Genomic DNA, 19,345 nt, shown 5'->3' on the forward strand with positions numbered 1-19,345 from the left:
AAAGACCAAGACCCTAAAACCAGAAACTGGAATCCTCTCATGTTACAATCTGAACTACAAGCCCCACGATACTTTGCTCCAGCCAGCAATTTCATTTTAAAGCTGGCATGATGTCATCATGGTATTGAATACCCATCATCAAATTCAACTGCCTAAACATTATCCACACCTATACTATTCTATACCATAGAATCATAGAATGCTTTGGGTTGGAAGGGACCTCCAAAGCTCATCCAGTCCAACCCCCACCCCAGCAGTCAGCAGGGACATCCTCAACTAGATCAGGTTGCCCAGAACCCTGCCCAGCCTCACCTAGAGTATCTCCAAGGATGGGGCTTCAACTACCTCCCTGGGCAACCTGTTCCAGTGGTCCACCACCCTCATAGTAAAGAACTTGTTCCTAACATCCAATCTAAATCTACTCTTCTCTAGTTTGAAGCCATTAACCCTTGTCCTATCACTGCAGGCCTTTGTAAACAGCCTCTCTCCATCCTTCCTGTAGCCCCCTTCAGGTACTTGAAGGTCATTATTAGGTCTCCCCGAAGCTTTCTCTTCTCCAGGCTGAACACCCCCAGCTCCCTCAGCCCATCCTTGTAGCAGAGCTGCTCCAATCCCCTGATCACTTTCGTGGCCCTCCTCTAGACCCACTCCATCAGGTCCATGTCATTCCTGTATTGAGGGCTCCAAACCCAATACTATCTATGTCATGCTCAGTAGCAGTTAACATCATGCATCATAAATCATACATCATTCACTGTCCATTCACACTCAAAATGAGATCACCTTGCAGTACACAATAGGCTTCTTATTGCAGATGTTCTGGAGTTCCACCACATTCTAGTACAGTCTGGATCAATCCATGATCAGTCCAAATGGTGGGGCAGTGTTTCCACCCCAGGGCTAGTCGATTCCAGTGAGTCCTTCCACCCCTCCAAGTGAAAGGAAACTGTGGCTTGCATTCCAGTGATCTGCTTCCAACATTTCCCAGATGCTGGGATCCCCCTGTCACACCAGGGTTCCAGTCCTTGTAGTTTGATGGCATCAGATTACACTGTGTGCCTGTACCTACTAGAGCTTTATACTCTTGTGGGTTCCACTTGCCAAATCATCGGATCTGTACAGTCCAATAAATCCATTTGTCCCTCTCCTCCACCTGGTTGGAGGCAGGGCCCCTCTAGTTCTGACTGGAATCAATTGCATGTTGTGAGGATGCTTTGGGAGCCCCTTCAGGAATATCAGAAGCACTATCAGCTCTTCTGCTCTTTTTGGCCAACTTACGACTGGAAACTGGGGCAGCATTCTTCTGGGGAGAATTTTCCTGTAACTCACAGACTTGCAGGACTGAAGTGGGTTTTCCATCTCACTTACTCACGTCTTCCCCGAGGGCACATAAGTAAAACCACAGGGCATGCTGTGGTGTGGACCTCCCAGATTCTTTGTTTGGATAGGAAAGTGCCTGCCCCTCATAGCCGAAACCTAGGACCATACAGGTGAGGAATAGGACATGTTCTTTTTGAGTTGATGGACCTCCTGGGACAGCTCCTTTGCAGCTGAAACACAGACCTGTACAGAGGAAGAGAGAGTTCCCATGTACTGCTGGAGCCTGCTAGCCACTTTTTGTCCTTGACTGTCTTTCAAGTACAGGGTAAAGACTGACTACTTCTGGCTCTTCCTCTTGTTCCCATGATGACCCTGGTGAATCCTTTTCCTTTGTGAGATGAACTGCTTTCCTTGTATGCTTCCTTTTCTGACAGTGGGGACTGGTACTGGCACAGGCTGGTTCAGTGCTGCGGCTGCCATTCCTTCTGTTGGGATCTGAGTAGCCACAGTGCCTGCCGGACTTCCTGCAGGTTCAGAGACCTTCTCCTGCCTGTGACTGTGCTGAACAGTGAGAAGAGCCTGACCAGGCATGGGCCAGGCCCAAACATGGTGATTTCTGTCTCTCAGGAACTACCAGGCTGACAATAGACTTTTTGCAAATATTTTACCAGTATGTCAGGATTTGGAACTTGTTCAGGGGTGAAATTCCACTTGTCCATGCTCTCTCCCACACCCTGCCATTCATAATTATCCAGTCTCAGGGCAGATCTCCAGGAGGTATTGCATCACTCTGGACAAGATCTGTCCCATCAACTGGGTGAGATCAGCTCTACACCAAGCGGCTAGTGGAGTAACGGTATCATAACATGCCAGCAACCAGCACAGCAACACCACAGCTTCAGCCGAGGTGGTAAGCACCGCCAGGGAGAGCACATTGAGTGCGTGTATGTAAGGTTTTACGTCACTGTAAGGTAACCAGGGCTGGGCCCCAGCACATTGACTCCAGCTGCCCCAGGAAAGCAAATACATTGACATAGTGAAGATACCATGCAAAAAAAAAGGAAAAAAAAAAAAGGTACACAAAACTCTTTTAACAAGCTTTAATTGAATCCTATTTTTATCTTGCTTCTCTTTATCTCAATCCTTTCACTGCACATTGGGGCACCAAAATTGAGCACACTGGTTTAGCACAGCCCACTGTTACAGTTTGAAGGGGGAACTTTAGCCTAGTCCCTGAACGCAAAGACTGAAAATAAATTACCATTGGATGCAAAAGGACAATATTCATTGGACTGCTAATGGGATATAGAGCAGAAGCATAAACAGTTCTTGCTCCCTTTCCTTCTTCCGTCACTTCTGCTTGCAACTTTCCTCTCTCTCTCCCATGGCCTTGCCAGGGGATCTTTGTTTTGACTACTGTGTGAGGTAACAGAGAGGAGGGAGGGAGGGCGTGAATGGGTCCCCTGGATCTGTCCAGGGGGGTTCTGAGGAGTTTCTGTGTTGTTTATAAATTTTAAATATATCTATATTGTACATCTATTGTATATTTTGTACATATTCTATGCATTTCTATGTATTTCTAGATTGCAGTTTGCTTGTAAATACAACTTCATTTGCTTCTAAGACCTACTGAGCTAGCCTGGTAATTTTATTTTGGGGGGCAGTTTCTCCAAATTATCTGGGAGGGAATTTCAACCCACTACACCTGCTCTCACAAGCAACCCCCCACACACAGACAAGAGAGAAAGTAACACAAAAAGCCCTGGGTTGAGATTAGGAGTGTTTAATGAGATAATTCAATGTACAATTATCTTAGCCTATCTCACAGAAAATGTCAGCAAAAGCAGAAGCAGCAGCAGAAGCCAGCGGTAAAATGACCACACCACACCCCAAAGCCTGCAGCCAGACCAGTGGGAAAGACCAACTCCCCAAACCCATAAACTGGAAGCAGCAGCCAGAAACAGGAAGCCTCTCATGTTACAATCCAAATTATATTTTTTGGTAATTTTTTCACTTGTGTCTGCCTTTTTTGCCATTTCCGACTTCAGTCCTTCAACAAAAAGCCAAACTTTTTCAGGAACTGTACCATCTTGTTTCTGATCTTTCTAACTCCTTCCTGGTGAAGCAGTCAGCTTTTCCTATTTGTTTTAATGAACTGAGGCTCAGGAAATTCTCATATGATGTGCATTACAGGGGAAGGGCCATCTTTGTCTATCTACAGGATGGAAATTGTTCAGCCTTTGTGGTTTCTGAAAGATGCTTGTAGACAAAACAGAGCTCAAAATACAGTCTAATCCACAGCAAAATATTAGGTCTCATGTCCTGTCAGCTGTCCTAAACCAAGATTTTGCCTTGTCTGTGAATATTCCCTTATCGAGGGCAGCTTGGGTGGCTTCCATGTGCTAACTGTTTGATCTGTAGCAGCTAAGATCAAGTGGGAATAGAGCTTGTTACAGTAATCCATCAATGATATAACACATGAAGGAATATTCCAAAGAGGGAGACCTTGGGCGTCACGGGGAAGGCTAAGGCTATAATTTCTCTTAATGTGATTTTGTCTGGCCTTTACAGAATTTTGTCTGCTTTGGCCGGGGCCACTAAATCAGCAAACCACAGACTGAAAGACTGTGCTCAATTTTGTGTGCTCTTAGATGTACTTTTTTTTAAAAAATAAGACACAGCATTAAGTTAAGCTTTCCTCCACTTTCTAAGACATAAAGACAAAAATAAAAAATGAACTTCAGAGTTCACCACACATGGTGATGTGGAGTTTGGAAAACAAGGGCTGTTTTATGGCAGTTTTCATTCTAGTGATCTACTTGATCCCAATCTAAAAAAAAATAAGTGAAATAAATTCTTAAGGAAAAAAAAAAGCAGCAAGAAATGAGAAACCAATACACCTAAATGTTAAGTGATGAAGAAGCACTCAAAGGAAAAAAAAACCCTTTTAAACATAAGAAACTAACCTCAATGAAGGAAATAGAAAGGAACCTAAACATAGGCTGTACAAGAGGAAAATTAGGAGAACAGAGATTGAATCTGAAGAGCAAATATTTAAGGATACAAAACAAAAGCCACAAATTCCTTTATAGTATCCAAAAACCTAAAAATACATCTGAGGTCCTGGATCACTCAGGGTGAAAGAAACTGAGGAAGACAAAACTCAGGGAAGGGAAGTATAATTGCTTAATCTAATTTTACCAGAGAGGATGTTGGGGTTTAGAAACCTATTCTGGTGCCTGCTTTTATTTTTCAGTATTTCAGTTTTTAATAGAGGTGAACTAACAGCAAGGTTTGAATACTTGCTAGCAGAAACAAATATGTTGGAGGAGGACACCACCTTACAAAGCAGTAAATAAGCAGAAGACAAGATTGTGGCAGCAAATAATTGAGCCACTGTCTAAAATGACTATGCTTTTGCTACATTCAGTAACTTAAAGAATCAGAAGATAGCAAAAGTTTCACCTAATTTTACAAAACCTGCAAGGTTGATTCAGGAGACTGTAGAGCTCCAGGCTTCATACCTAGTAACCTAAATGAAAGGATGAATAACAGGAAGTTAAATGCATTGAAATAATCACTACATTCTATATATATTTATAAAATAGTAGACAGCTAAGAGAAAGTAAAGAAAATCTGACTTTCACTTCTTTACAAGATACCTATGAAGTATGAGGTTAGGAGAGCAAAAAAAAAAAAGGGGTGTGTGGGGGGAATATATATTGACTTTCATTTGGTGCCAGGGTTAGCAGCAGGTATTTTTACTTAGTATTACAGAATTATCTGGAAACAAGGAAGCATATTGAGAGGGTAAAATCTAAAACATGGCACAGAATTACTCAGATTAGTCCTGATTTTTGCTTCAGCAGATCCTGGTCATTAGTGTAGATTGCAACAAAGCGCACACCGCAGACAGTATTGGTTCTGAATCGCCCAGTCAGCTCAGGAGACTGGCTGGATGTCCTTGGGAACTGCCCAAAGATGTTGAAAGCACAGCAACAGTCAAAAAATGCAAATGAAACCTCAGGACATGTAACAAAAGATAGCACAAGAAGAACCAGGTGGCCTTAGGAGGTCCTTTGCAACCTAAGTTATTGTATGAAATAGATAAAATAAGTTTGAACTGTTCAATATATATGGACAGCAAACCCTGAAATGGATAAATTCAACAGCAGACAAAATTAGATTATGAATTCATTGTCACAAGAACTGTGACAGGAGCCAAAATAAGATTTAATTTTTGCAGTTTAAAAAAAATTGTCCTATACAGAGTTCCTCTCTTCCTCCTCAAATAGCCAAACAAAGTGGCTTTTGGAAAAGAAATCATTTCTCCATTTGATGCATATGAGTATTATGGCTCATGCAACAAACATTTTCTAGGAGAGATCTTCCTCCTCCTTTCTTGTGCTCTTCTCTCAAGAGGCTGGTATTGGCCAGTGCCTGAATCAAGACATTAGGCAGTATTACCTGCTGTAGTTATTTCCATTTTCATGTGAGACATGACTCCAAACTAGAATTTTCATGTTTATTACCTCCTGATGCTATTCCCTCATGTTTACTGTATTAACGAAGCACTGTTCTGTTTTTAAGGCTCATCCAGGGAATCTCACTGAGACTTCCAAGGGTGAGGTTACAGTGCTTCTATCATGCTTGCTAGATGCAGTAAAAAATACTCAGCACACCACACAGAGCCATTGACCCGACCTATGCCTTAGCCAAGGGACTAGCAGTTTATACAAAGAAGTGCTACCACAAGTTTCCTTTACTTCCTTTTATCTTATCTGACTCCTATTCATCAAAACTATTGTCAAGAGGAGTACAAAAAAGGAGCTAAAATATTTCAAGGACACTTTCATTCTAGAAACAATTTTATTGCCAAAAAGATTAATTCCTTCAATTGCCCTTAAAATATAATCAGGCGTCTGCCATCAATGCCTTGTTTCTCTAGGCCTTCAGCAGTGCATCCAGCAGTTCCCTGGACACTCAGCCTCATGCACTAGGAGTCAGGGAGAGGAATCAGAATGAGGTCATCACAGCAGATGAGGCAGTGGTCAGTGACTGCTACACCACTCAGACACACACAAGTCTGTGGGGCCAGATGGGCTACACCCAAGGGTGCTGAGGGAGTTGGCAGAGGTGCTGGCCAAGGCACTTTCCATTATTTCCCTGAAGTCCTGGCTGACTGGGGAGGTCCCAATGGATTGGAGGGTAGCAAATGTAACTCCCATCTACAGGAAAGGAAGAAAGGAGGATCCAGGAAACTACAGAACTCTCAGTGTCACCCAGGTCCCAGGGCAGGGCATGGAGCAGGGCATCTCAAGCACCATCACACAGCATATAAAGAACAACCTGGGGTTCAGGCCCAGCCAGCATGAGGTTCTGAAGGGCAGGTCCTGCCTGACCAACCTGATCTCCTCCTATGCCAGGATGACGGACTTGGATGAGGGAAAGGCTGTGGATATTGTCTACCCAGACTTTCCAAAAGCCTCTGACACTGTTCCCCACAGAATTCTCATGGACAAACTGGCTGCTGATGGCTTGGCTGAGCAATGCTCTGCTGGGTAAAGCCCTGGCTGGGTGAAAGGGCCCAGAGAGTGGTGGTCAATGGAGTTAAATCCAGCTGGCAGCCAGTCACAAGTGGTGCTCCTCAGGGCTCAGTGTTGGGACCACTTCTGTTTCACATCTTTATTGATGACCTTGATGAAGACACAGAGTGTGTCAGCAGTAAGTTCACAGATGACACCAGGTTAAGTGGCAGTGTTGATCTGCACCAGGGTAGGGAGGCTCTGCAGAGGGTCTTGGATAGATTGGATCCATGGCCAAGGTTACCAGGAGGAGCTTCAACAAAGCCAAGTGCCAGGTCCTGCACTTGGGTCACAACAACTCCAAGCAATGCTCCAGGCCTGGGGCAGTGTGGCTGGAAAACTGAAAGAAAGAGACCTGGGGGTGCTAACAGACAAGCAGCTGAATAGGAGCCAGCAGTGTGCTCAGGTGGCCAAGAAAGCCAAAGGCATCCTGGCTGGAACCAGAAACGCTTTGTCCAGCAGAAGCAGGGAGGGGATTGTCCCCTGGTACTCAGCTCTGGGGAGGCTACACTTTGAGTGTTGTGTCCAGTTTTGGGCACCTCAATACAAGAGAGATGTGGAGGTGCTGGAGCCAGTGCAGAGGAGGGCAAGGAAGCTGTGAAGGGTCTGGAGAATAAATCTGATGAAGAGAGACTGAAGGAGATAGGGATACTTTGTTTGAAAAAAAGGAGGCTGAGAGGAGACCTCATGGCTTTCTATAATTACCTGAAAGGACATTGTAGAGAGGTTGGTGCTGGTCTCTTCTCCCAGGTAATTAGTGATAGAACAAGAGGGAATGGCCTCAAGCTACGACTTGAGTAGGTTTAGACTGGACAGTAGGAATTTTTTTTCCCATCGAAAGTGGTCAGACACTGGAATGTGCTGCCTTGGGAGGTGGTTGAGTCACCAAGCCTGGATGTGTTTGAAGGTGGTTTGGATGTGGTGCTTGGGGATATGGTTTAGGGGTAAACCTTGTAGAGTAGGGTTCTTGGTTGGACTTAGTGATCCTGAGCGTCTTTTCCAACCTGAATATTTCTGTGGCTGTGTGATTAAAAAGATTCCACAAAACACACCGTAAATATATTTGAAAATAAGGGTAAAATCAAGTTGTAACCTGAAAATAGTTCCTAATAGTTCTATATAGTAGTAATGTATATAAGATTCGATTGGCTGTAATAGCATGGCTGCCCATAGTTGCCTTGATAAGGAAATCACTTGTGAGGCAGAGCCCAAGCACAGGGAAGCGTGCACTGGCACCTTCGAAATGCAATAGGAATGACACAATAAATCCACACCCAGCCAAACACAAGACCTTGCTTTAAAGAAGGCTTTAGGAAACATCCATGGTGTTTACCCACTAGACATACCTTGGCTGACCTGGTGATGGCCCCGATCTCCGAATAAAGATCGGTGCTGTCTGGGAACTTTTCCACCACCATAGTGCAGACGTGGTGCAGGAGGGACTGCTTGTGCACTGTGTCCTTGACTTCTGGAACCTTCTCGAGGTAGCTCAGTTCAAAAGCTTTGGCCTGTAAGAGAGGGGCAAGGGAAGAAATTAAAATTTACTTCTTCCCATGCAGATTAGTAGACAAAAGTTATTACCAAGTAGGGGCAGAGGGAAAAAAAGATGACTCATACAGGAGAAGAAACTTAGTGCTTTTATTTATTTTTAGCTTGCTGAAGAGTAGATATAAAATCAGTCCCTCTGCAGTGAAACCACTCATGACAGTTCTCACAAGATGAATGGGGAGCATCAACACTAAACTCAGGGGAGTTACACTGGAGGAGTGACTAGTTCCACGTTTCCTTCACGTTATGATGTGAAAGAGACAATAACCAACTTGACACAAAATGAAACGAAAAAGTATGCTCTGTTTTATAATTACTTTCCTGGTACAAAGTAAGTACTGGATTGCAATGGTCATAATCTTTTTGACTTCTGGTTTTTTTGAAGGACAAAGCTGCAGGGGAAGTGCTAAGTGCTGGAACATAGGGCTTACGTTGGTTCCATTCAGAAAATTCCCAATGGCTAGCAGAGTCGAAAGGATAAATCCCAAAGTTTTATTGTGCTCCAGCTGGTCCATTCCTTCCTTCAGGTCTAGAAGTGGTTCTGCAACTTCCTGCCACAAGAACAGAAAGAAGAAAGCAAAGGCTGAGGTTGGCTATAGCTGCTTTGCATTTTCAATTCTTTGGTTTAGATTAGTTACTGCAAACAAGTTCCTGAACTGGTGTCTTGCAGAGTGCAAACAGGCTTTCTTCCATGTTCCAGCTAATAAATTACATGCAAAGACAGAAAAAAAAAAAAAAAACAAAACAAAACCACAACATAAAGTACTTCCCTAATGGTGCTTATTTAAGTATGCAGTTGCCTTACTTGTCCTGGGCATTATTCTGTGATTCCAAAATGGATAGAGAGAATCAGAGAAGTGGCTGCTGCATTGGAGGTAGATGCATGAACATCCCCCTGCCCCAGCTGATAAAAAACCTTCTTATAACTATTTTTCATTTTGAAAACCAAAAAAAGTGTTAACAACTCTGGCTGCCTTGACATTTCTAGCCTGACCCAAAAACTTTCTTCAAATGATGACCACCTCTGAGTTTTAGATATGGCTTTGTGCTTGTGTGACTTTAGAACTGAAAAAAACAATCACTGTAAACATCAAGCTTTACAAATGTTCTCATTCTAATCTTTTCACTTAATGCATCTTCCATTCACACTGTTATCTGAGCATAAGTATGTAAACTGATAAAGTCTGAAAACCTGGATTCTGTTCCATTACCTCGAGAAGTAAACTAAACCAGGAAGTTCAAAGGAAGAGAGCAAGGGTAATTGAGTCAACAGAGCTTATTTCCACATTGTGGTGTGAGGCTTAGGGTTATTTTTTTTGTATGCACAGTAACAGTTCACATCTTCCTATCTCCAAATGCCATCCTAGGAATCCACATTTCTTTTTCCAAATTATTGCACTTTTTATGAGGCAAGAAGTTGAAATTAAGCTATTATTTTAGACCAAGTGGCAAAATAGTTGAGAACTTCACTTTCTTGGAGAAATACAACGGGTCATTCAATAACTGTAGTGCTATTTTACCATAAATAAGAGCACAGACAAAAGAAATATAAATTTCTAGCCATTACAGAAAAATTAGTGTCTTGAAAAGAGCATGGCAAATTTGAGAAAAATCAAGAGATGGCTATTGAGCAAAGTAATTTATGCATCAGAGGAGAGGTGCTAAATGATCCAAAATTTCATCAAGTTAAACTAAAATCAATGAACTACTGCACAGAAACCTCTGAATTGCTTTAAATTTATCACTGATTTAGTTTGTTTTGTTGTATTATGAGGCTAAATCAAATTGCTCTACCTTTGCTGTAAAAACAGGCTTTTGAATTATTTTACTTGTATCAATTTGCAACCTGTTACACATAAAAAAATCTCTAAAAGGTCAATTGAAAAGATTCTAAAGGAAAAAAAAAGGAGCAATAAAAGGCTTCCAATGAGAGCAATAGTGTAGCCCTTCATTTAGTTATTTAGATGCAAGTTATCCAAGCTTAGACTTTCTTGCATACAGTATGCATTTATTAATTTTTATTTTTTAATTTTAATGTAGCATTAAAACACCCAGCAAGAACAGGGATACTGCACAGTCACAGCAAATACCCATTCTTATTTCCTATAAAACTCACCTTCTACCTAAAGAGAGCAGATGCATAATGCAGATAGACCTCCTATCCTTACCATGTTTTTATTGTTCACCTAAAATTTATGCTTGAATGCAATTTGATGACTAGCCCATAATTGCTGTATGTGAGACATCTGACAATGCCTGAGGTTTGACACCCATGCACAAATGAACTCAACTACATGTCTGCAATGAACTGAATGATCCTGGGATAGGGAGGACATAGCACATATATGTAGAATTTCTCTGGCATATGCACTGTTACCAACCTGCTATTCTCATTGCACTTATACAAGTTCATGTGCATGCTTTTCTGGGAGGAATAAAAACTTGGTTGGGATGGGAACTTTGAGATGACCAAAATGCAATTCACCATGTTTGCATTTAATCAAGACTGGACTATATAAAGCGTCATAACCTTTTAGATCAACAGAAAGTATTAGGATCATATGGTGAAAACTTCAAATGTTCTTACAAACTTCTAAAAATGTTCAGACATTTTAAGCATCACTCAAAAGTAAGGTCTTTCTGAACACTTATTTTTCTAGTACATTCTCTCCAGGGAAATTAGAGTCAGAAGTAATTTTTCTGCTCAGAAAGGAAACTTTTCTTTACCGGTTCTAATTTTCTCATTTCTACACTTGCTTATATTCATTTAGGAGCCTTTAAAATTGTCAGCAATAAGGATATATTTGCCCTCAGTGATCTTAAAAAAAAAATCTTCTTTAGGACAACTAAAGATTTTATTCGTCTTTCTAAGAGTTTTAGTCTCCCTTTGAGAGAATGAAATTCGGCAGCACCTGCATCATAAATAGTTTAATACAAAACACTAGTAGTAACATGGTGTAATTTTTCAGAGCAATCTGAAGTCTGAAAAGGAAGATATACATTTGAAATTTTTGTCTATGCCTTTAAAATATGACACAAAAAAAAGAAATTGAGAGAAATTATTGTTCCACTGATGACCTTCACTAGCCATAGAGTCCCTTAGATACACATTAACATTTCAAAACAGCATGCATGTAATGAAGCAGATCCTCTGGAAAAGATTTTCTTTTTTAAAATTTTTCTGTAAAAAGCAAAGAATGAGTATTCATTCAACCAGTTCAGTTTGAGGCAGCTCCCTACAAATGTACCCTGAGTGGCTTTTGTTAATTAAATTCAATCCAAGAAAGATGACTTCCTCCTTCATTATGCCTGGAAAGTTTTTATAGAAACACAAATGGTATCTCACTTAATCCTGCTACTGAACATTCCATGCTCTCTTTCAGACTGTCTGAGAGGGTGGTAAGATCTGCTTAGCAAATCTTTGTTCTTGACTGATCAGCAAAACTGCCTCATGAATGAAAACCTCAGCCTTACATAAACAGCTCAGGTATTTCATACTGTTGGTATCATGGATCATGTAAATCTTCTAGCTTCATGGAAATAATAGCAGGGCTCATTAAGTTCTGAGATAAAATCTACCTGTGACTTTACAAATAATGTAAGTACATTCTAAACTGTTACAAATTTTCCTGATTTTAAAAGAGATTTTAAAAAATCTCAAGCAAATGTTGATCAAAAAAAATGACAACAAATGTGGAGGTTAAGTGATTTTGCACCTGTTTCATGAAGGGTTTGCCCATTTGCAAACAGATCTACAAAAACATACTTTACAGAACAGAAGAACGTTAGTGGATCAGGGGCCTGTTACTATCACAATCATTAACACAAACTACTTCATTTTTTAATTAAATATGCCTGTGGGATCTTATCTCAGTTTAAATAATTGGTTACTTGGAACTTAAACACTGACGTTAATCTTTCGTTACTGGAAAGACGCAAGTGCTCACTCGCTTTTGTACCTCTAACATCTGACCATGTATGTTTCTTCTCACTCAGCTAGGACCCAAGCTGTCTCTCATATCTGTGCTTCTCTGCCAGGCTTCTTATCACATGCTTCTCTTATTTTATCACAGTTTTGGTATTTCCTCTACCATTTTATGGTAAGTACTGTACTTAGGCCTATCTACCTGTCAAAAGGAATAAAAATATTTGGCCTATCTTCACCCCAGTCATCGTTTACAATCAAGAAGAAGAAGAATCAAGAAGGTTGGAAGAGACCTCAAGGATCATCGAGTCCAACCTGTCACCCTACACCTCATGACTATCTAAACCATGGCACCAAGTGCCACGTCCAATCCCCTCTTGAACACCTCCAGGGATGGTGACTCCACCACCTCCCTGGGCAGCACATTCCAATGGCCAACCACTCTCTCTGTGAAGAACTTTCTCCTCACCTCCAGCCTAAACCTACCCTGGCGCAGCTTGAGACTGTGTCCTCTTGTTCTGGTGCTGGTTGCCTGGGAGAAGAGACTAAACCCCTCCTGGCTACAACCTCCCTTCAGGTAGTTGTAGACAGCAATGAGGTCTCCCCTGAGCCTTCTCTTCTTTGAGTAATTTAGGTATTTGAGATGTGTTTGAGATATTTTATGCTAGCACCTCTTCTATGTGGACTTTAGCTGACAATTCATTAATTTTGTGGCATAAACATCATAGGATAAGAAACAGAAAAGCTATCAGAATTTCTTTAACTTCTAGCAGTGCTCAAGCATTACTTTTTTATGGAAAGGAAGCTAGAAATTCTAGGCATACACATAGATTAACAGCTACAGCTAACTCAGCTTACTTGAAAGTAGCAATTTAGCCTTGTGGCAACTTCAAAACAGAACAAATAAGTGCACCATAGTAAAAAAATAAACTGGCAAAATGTATTCAGGCCAGATGCAAGTATTTTGTGTTTCACAACTCAGAAATATAAGCTGTCTAAAAATCCTGAATATTAGTGTGATTGCATTTCCTGAGTAATCTTGGCAGTACCATCTCCAAAGCAATCCACCACTGTACAATTTGTTAAACAACCATGGCTGGGGAAATATGAAGCATTTTCATAAGTGTATCCCAGTTCTCAGAATCCATGTCACACAAATCTATACCAAGATTTTAATATGCACTTATGCCTACAAATACACATACAAATGTAATATATACAGGAGAGAGCTGCTTGAAGAGCAATTCATGGGGTATGCACCAGAAGTGCAGCCAGAAGATGGTTTCTGTGCTGAGATTCCTGAAAGTCAGCAAGTAGCTGAAATGGCCTACACAATTTCATTCTTGTTCATCTCTGCACCAAAATTCTGCACTGTAATTTTGAAATCTTTGTCTGTGATTCCTCATTCATGATGGACAAACCAATTACAGCGTTCCCTGAATAAATGCCATCCATAAGGAAGAGGCAACAACTATCTGTGACTGAACTGAATACCCCTAAAGTATGTCTTATCTCTTGTCTATGACTCTGAAAGAGAGTTACAACCAGAAAAGACTTTAATGGATGGCGTTTTCTTAGTTCAAATGGATGTAAGACCAATGGCCTCATTTTGTGGTGTAAGGCTGAATTCTGTATGTATCTGAAGTCTTCCTGCTCTCAAGTAAAACTTTCCTGAATAACACCATCTGGAGAAGATGTGGTAAGAATTGAGCTGCCTTCTTTGTTTCAGTATCATTACTGACTAATTAAAGGAAGGAAGACATAGTCTCTAATTTTCTTTTATAGGAGAAAAAAATTATGAAGGATCATTTTAGCTGTTTCCTGGTTGGCCACTGAAACAGCAGCAACTCTTTTTCTGTTTCCTCAGACTATACACTCATATAATAACAAGGTCAGAGTAAGATTAAGCAAAGCTTTGGAATAGTCTCCATCCCTGAGTCCTTGCTTTCCCCTCACCTTTTCCATTATCTCATAGTCCATCTTGAAAGCCCAGAGCTGGAGCCTGGCAGAGAGTTCACTGATGGAGGAGAGGGTGAGGAGGAATTGCTCAGCGCTGCCCAGGGGCACATCGGGGTTCGCCAGCTGTGCCTCCTGGATCTTTTGCTTCTCCTCCTCAGTTGGGATCATGGTCAGGATTTTCTGTGGAGAAAAAAGGCACATATCAGCAGTGGGGCTGAGAATTGTGCAAGGGTTGGATATTGGGTTACTTCACAGCAATTGCAGAAGTCCTTGAGTATCTGGCTGGTAAATGAAGGCAGCACTGTACTAACCAAGAACTGAGTCAGTGCACATGAAAGGCAAACTTGGCCTGCTGGCTCAGACTTCTGCAGTTTGCTTTGCTGAAAAGACACATCTGTATTAAAATACGTATTTTTGAAAAGAAAAACTTGTACACTGTAGACATGGTTAATCATGGGATGGAACACTGAAGGAGATATGGGGAGACTGGCTAGGATTGCTCTGCTCAGCTTTTATGTGTTCAAGTCAAAACTGGCCTCCTTTCTGAAGAGGAGGGTAGAAGGAGTGCAGTTTTGTGGCCTATGACTGGATATTAAGGTTCCTTTTAGCCTCAGTATCTATGAATCTTACAGCATACTTGCAGTATACAGAAATAATTTGAGGGCTCCTGGTCCTTGCTGTTCTCATAATTTCTTATTTTTTCTGTTCAGTCTGGTTTGGCTTTTATGAACCATAATAATTATTGCAGCTTATTAGGTGACTTCCAAAAATTTCAGTCTGAGGAAAACTTCTCAAGGAACACGCATTGAATTCTAAATAGAATTATACATTGCATAACATCCAGCCTTTTTATCTATTCTTCTGAAAAGTATAATAGCTTGATGAAAAAGAATCTCAATATTTTCAGTTTCTGCTGTCAGTATGGCTTCAAAACATATAAACTTTCTCTGTAATTCTTAGGTTTTACAAGCTTGTTTACATGTGGCAGCTCTCCTTCTCAAAGTATTGTTCTCTAAGATATTGCTTCTTAATTAGTTTTTAACATAATAAATGTATTTTAAAATAAAAAAAATAAAGTAAAACATAAAGGCATCAGATAAGTTGAAGTCTTTGTTGATCATTGACTCATTAAAACAAAGCTGTAGATTTTCAATGCAATTTATGTTTATTCATCTGAGGATAGCCTTCTATAATGAGGAGAGGAAGAGAGAATAATAAAAGAATAATAAAAATACAGCCAAAGAGCTTTCAGAACTGCCAATCCAAAGTACACTACAGCCTTGTTTCAGTACTAGTCATAACCAGTTCATCAAAGTAGCACAACTGCCCCTGCCAGTACTGATAATTCATTTAGCTTCTTGTGGAGCACTGAAGCTAAGTGTGGAGAGCAAGGTGATGTTTTCCTTTCCTGGTCAGTCAGACAAAGAGTTAAGCAAGTGAATAATGTTCAATTTGTGGAACATTACTTAAATTCATCCACAACATTCGCATTGCTGTCCATCTTCTTACACTGACTTCCATAAACGTAAGTAAGGAAGTATTTCTTTCTGATAATGTTGGCTTTACCTTTCTCTAAAAACAAATAAAAAGATGCTTCTTTTCTTGGACACTGTAAGCTTCTACCTTGTTAGACTATTAACCTAAGGAAAGAAGACAAGGAGAAAAATCTCTCAATACACTCTCGTGCTTTTTCTTCACATGTCAATAACTGGAAATTATTCTGACGTGTACCTGTTCAGATTCATAGCATTTATATGTTGGTTTTGAGATGTGCTATCTGGTCATCCATTCATCCTCCCACACACCCACACAGCTGTAATTGAGTTTGTATCTAACAGCAAGGGAGATTTTTAAGTAGCTGCTTCAGAGCATTTCTCAGTGATTAACCAATATTCACCTAAACAGTTTGCAAAATAGAGAGAACGACAGGCCTCAGCAGATGATTCTGCTCCAAAAAGGCTCTCACACTACAGCTTTCCATGCAGCTGTTAATAGGGTACATTGGTGGTTTGAATACCTGCAGAAACTCTAATGAAACAGAAAAACATGTTAAAGATTCCACAGTGAGGCCACCTGCATTCATTTTATGTCATTTCCAAAAATTATCAAATTCTGAGAAGGGACCACATCCAAAATGCTTGATAGCCATCCCTGTAAGTTGGGAACTGACAGCTGTTAGCTCAAACTGCTCCTCTTCCTCAGCTCTGTACTGAAATATATGAACATGTCATGGCTGGTCACATAAACTGTACAAGATGTTGTGGTTTCCTGCAAGGAGTGAAAATAATTTTTTTTTTCTTTTCTTTCTTAAATAAAGTCTGAAAGTCATTAGGGCAGTAATATGTTGACTGTGGGTATATGGCCAACAAGGCATCATTAAGTCAATTCTCTCTTCTGTGTTCTTTCAGGTCACAGGAGTTACCATAATTTGAAACATCCCATCATACTTTTACAAATAATTAGCTAAACAAATTGGAAACTGCAAATGCCAAAGTACTGTGGCAACTAGCAGAACAAAAATGTAAATATCTCGGTCATTTCTGGAAAAAAAAAAAAAGAATGACTTTTGCTGTTTGTTTGCACATGTCACCATCTGCTTTTTAAATGTTAAGCTCTCATTTATTATCCCTTTTTACATCTCAGAGCTACCTGGCCACTCCAAACACCTGGATTTCAAATTACTTAACAAATGTGGGTATGAAGGGCCTGGCAATCCTTGAGAGTTATTTCATTTCAAGTAGTTTTACTAAAAGCTCTACCTACCAATGCAGTAAATAGCACGTAGCATCGCCAAGCCACATTGTAAAGGACAAAGCTATCTGAATTTCCTTGCAGCATTACCCCAGTTTTAATCTGCTAAATTAATCATACTCTTTGATAGAATTTGATTTTGATCCATGTTCCATTACTGGGTAGCACTTTAGAGAGGGACCCATTCATTTCTTATACCAAAGACAAGCACCAAACTCTGCTGTGGTGGACTCTAATTCTTGCTGCTGCCTGTGAGACACTTCATAAAAATTAGGTGGCAGGAATTTTCAGCTCATCTCTTTTGCTTACCTCACAGAAAGCACTCATCCATGCTCAAGCTGTTTGAGCACAATGAATGCCAAGCTTTCAAAGGAAGGAAACACAAACTCTTGCAAACGTGGCAACATTGTGTTTAGATGGATTGATGCATGCTTGCAGACACACATTATGCATTCCTCTGAAAAGATATTTCTGTATACTAAATGGACCACACCCACCATTTTTGCACCATCCCCCCATTTTCTGCCTTTTTTTCCTCAGCTCAGAGGCACCTAAGCACTGGTTCACTATGAATTGATGATGAGCTGGGCTGTGACAAACTTGTAGCTTGTGTCCTATCACCTCACTGCCTTGTTACTTGCACTACTGTTGGCACTACTTTAGTCCAGTGTCCTGAAAGGAATAGCTAACATCAGTTTTAAGATACCATTTAACCTGAACTTGTTCACCAAAGTGCCACAGGCACCCTAACACAATGATGCTGAAGCTCCTCACTGTGAAGGACACAGCACAGAGCTCACAGCCAAGGCTAAAAGAAGCCTCAGGTGACTTTTTATCCTTTTGGTCCTTACTCCATGTTGGATCTGCTAAAACCTGAAAGTGATCCTGAATTTTGGCTCCTCTGAAGTTTTGTCAGTGAATGTTATGTCCTCACTGCTTACATTACATCTCTTCTCCTGTTTTTCCTATATCTCTCTTTTCTGGTTATTAGCTGTGATTATTATCTCTCTTTTACACAGTTAATGAGACATAAAGGCTTTTGAGTAGCCACTGGGATGCAGATTTTAAATAGACAAATTGCATGGTTGTTTTTCCACACCAGTTCTGCCTCTTTCAACCCAGAGATTAGCTATAAAATTATATATATCATTATGTAGTAAATAATTTGCTTTATTCTCTGTGTTTTCACATAAATGAAGCTGATGCTTACACTATTTACTTAGATATGAAACATAAAACTTTCTAAAAATCTAGGCTGAAAGGACAACCCCTGTTCTCTGTAAGCCAATGAACTGATGGATACAGAGGACAAGAAAAATAGGAGATCAAAGGGGCAATACAGAAAAGAGAGGAAGAGATCTGCTGAAAACAGTGGAACTCACAAAGTATCTCTCTGTACACCTTTTGGCTGAATCTACAGAGCTTCATTCAGCCCTGTGTCTTGCAATAAACATCCCTCTGACTCTATAACAATATGCTATAAGAAAAATCTGCAACGTGGGGATTGGAGAAGGGAATTTGAATTCAGTCCAGGGTTTTACCTGATTAAGTAACTGTGGAACACTAAGAAAAGAAAGCTCTTTTCTTCATGATCATCATCTTCATTCCTCAAGGTGCAAAGTATGTGGGATATGTACTTATGCAGTTTTCTCTTGATTTAAAAATCTCTGAACGACCACACTGGGATTAGTCACATCCTTAGCCGTAAACTGTCAACACAGAACTCCGAAACCTCTTTTTCTTTAGTTCTGGGCAAGTGTATCAGCAGTGTATAATTTCCTGTTTCTCAGTTCTTCAATTAGGAACCTACTTGCATATATATTTTAAATGAAATTATGGGTTTCTCACAGCTAATAGAAAGGCCACCCAAAGGAGGGTATGGTGGTACAAGACACTCACAAGTGTGGACACCACAGGTGGTTAGCAGATGGGACAGCCCAGGTACAAATGTTGGCACTGGAAAGGATGAGCTGTGCAGAGCAGCTAAGCTTCTGTTAAATGAGAACCCATAACAAGGAGCCAGAGAAGGAAACAATTTGTATGATATGATGTGTGGAAGATGATGAAGATTTGTCCTTTATCAGCCACTTTATGTTGGACTTTGTATGGAAACACTGCCTACAGCACTGAGATCTTAGTGGCAGATCCAACTCAGTCAACTTAGTTGGGCTTGACTTCTCTCCAACATATTAAAGCTCAGTGCTGCAAACTGCCTAGGTGGGTATCTAGGGTGGATCATGAAAAATTACTTTTTCAG

General features: G+C 40.6%; 1 protein-coding gene across 2 annotated transcripts in view; it reads right to left on the reverse strand.

Annotated features, from left to right (window-relative positions):
- FHOD3 (formin homology 2 domain containing 3) overlaps nt 1-19,345 on the reverse strand; it is a 398,084-nt gene that overhangs the window by 37,064 nt on the left and 341,675 nt on the right. For both annotated transcript variants that reach the window (XM_054381537.1, XM_054381535.1), the window contains 3 exons: nt 14,335-14,517; nt 8,885-9,004; nt 8,252-8,413 (listed from right to left, as the gene is read on the reverse strand). In XM_054381537.1, the coding sequence (XP_054237512.1) occupies nt 8,252-8,413; nt 8,885-9,004; nt 14,335-14,517 (465 nt within the window). The remainder of the gene's footprint in view (nt 1-8,251; nt 8,414-8,884; nt 9,005-14,334; nt 14,518-19,345) is intronic.

This window comes from Indicator indicator, chromosome 6 (assembly GCF_027791375.1).
Source record: "Indicator indicator isolate 239-I01 chromosome 6, UM_Iind_1.1, whole genome shotgun sequence".
NCBI classification, from domain to species: domain Eukaryota; kingdom Metazoa; phylum Chordata; class Aves; order Piciformes; family Indicatoridae; genus Indicator; species Indicator indicator.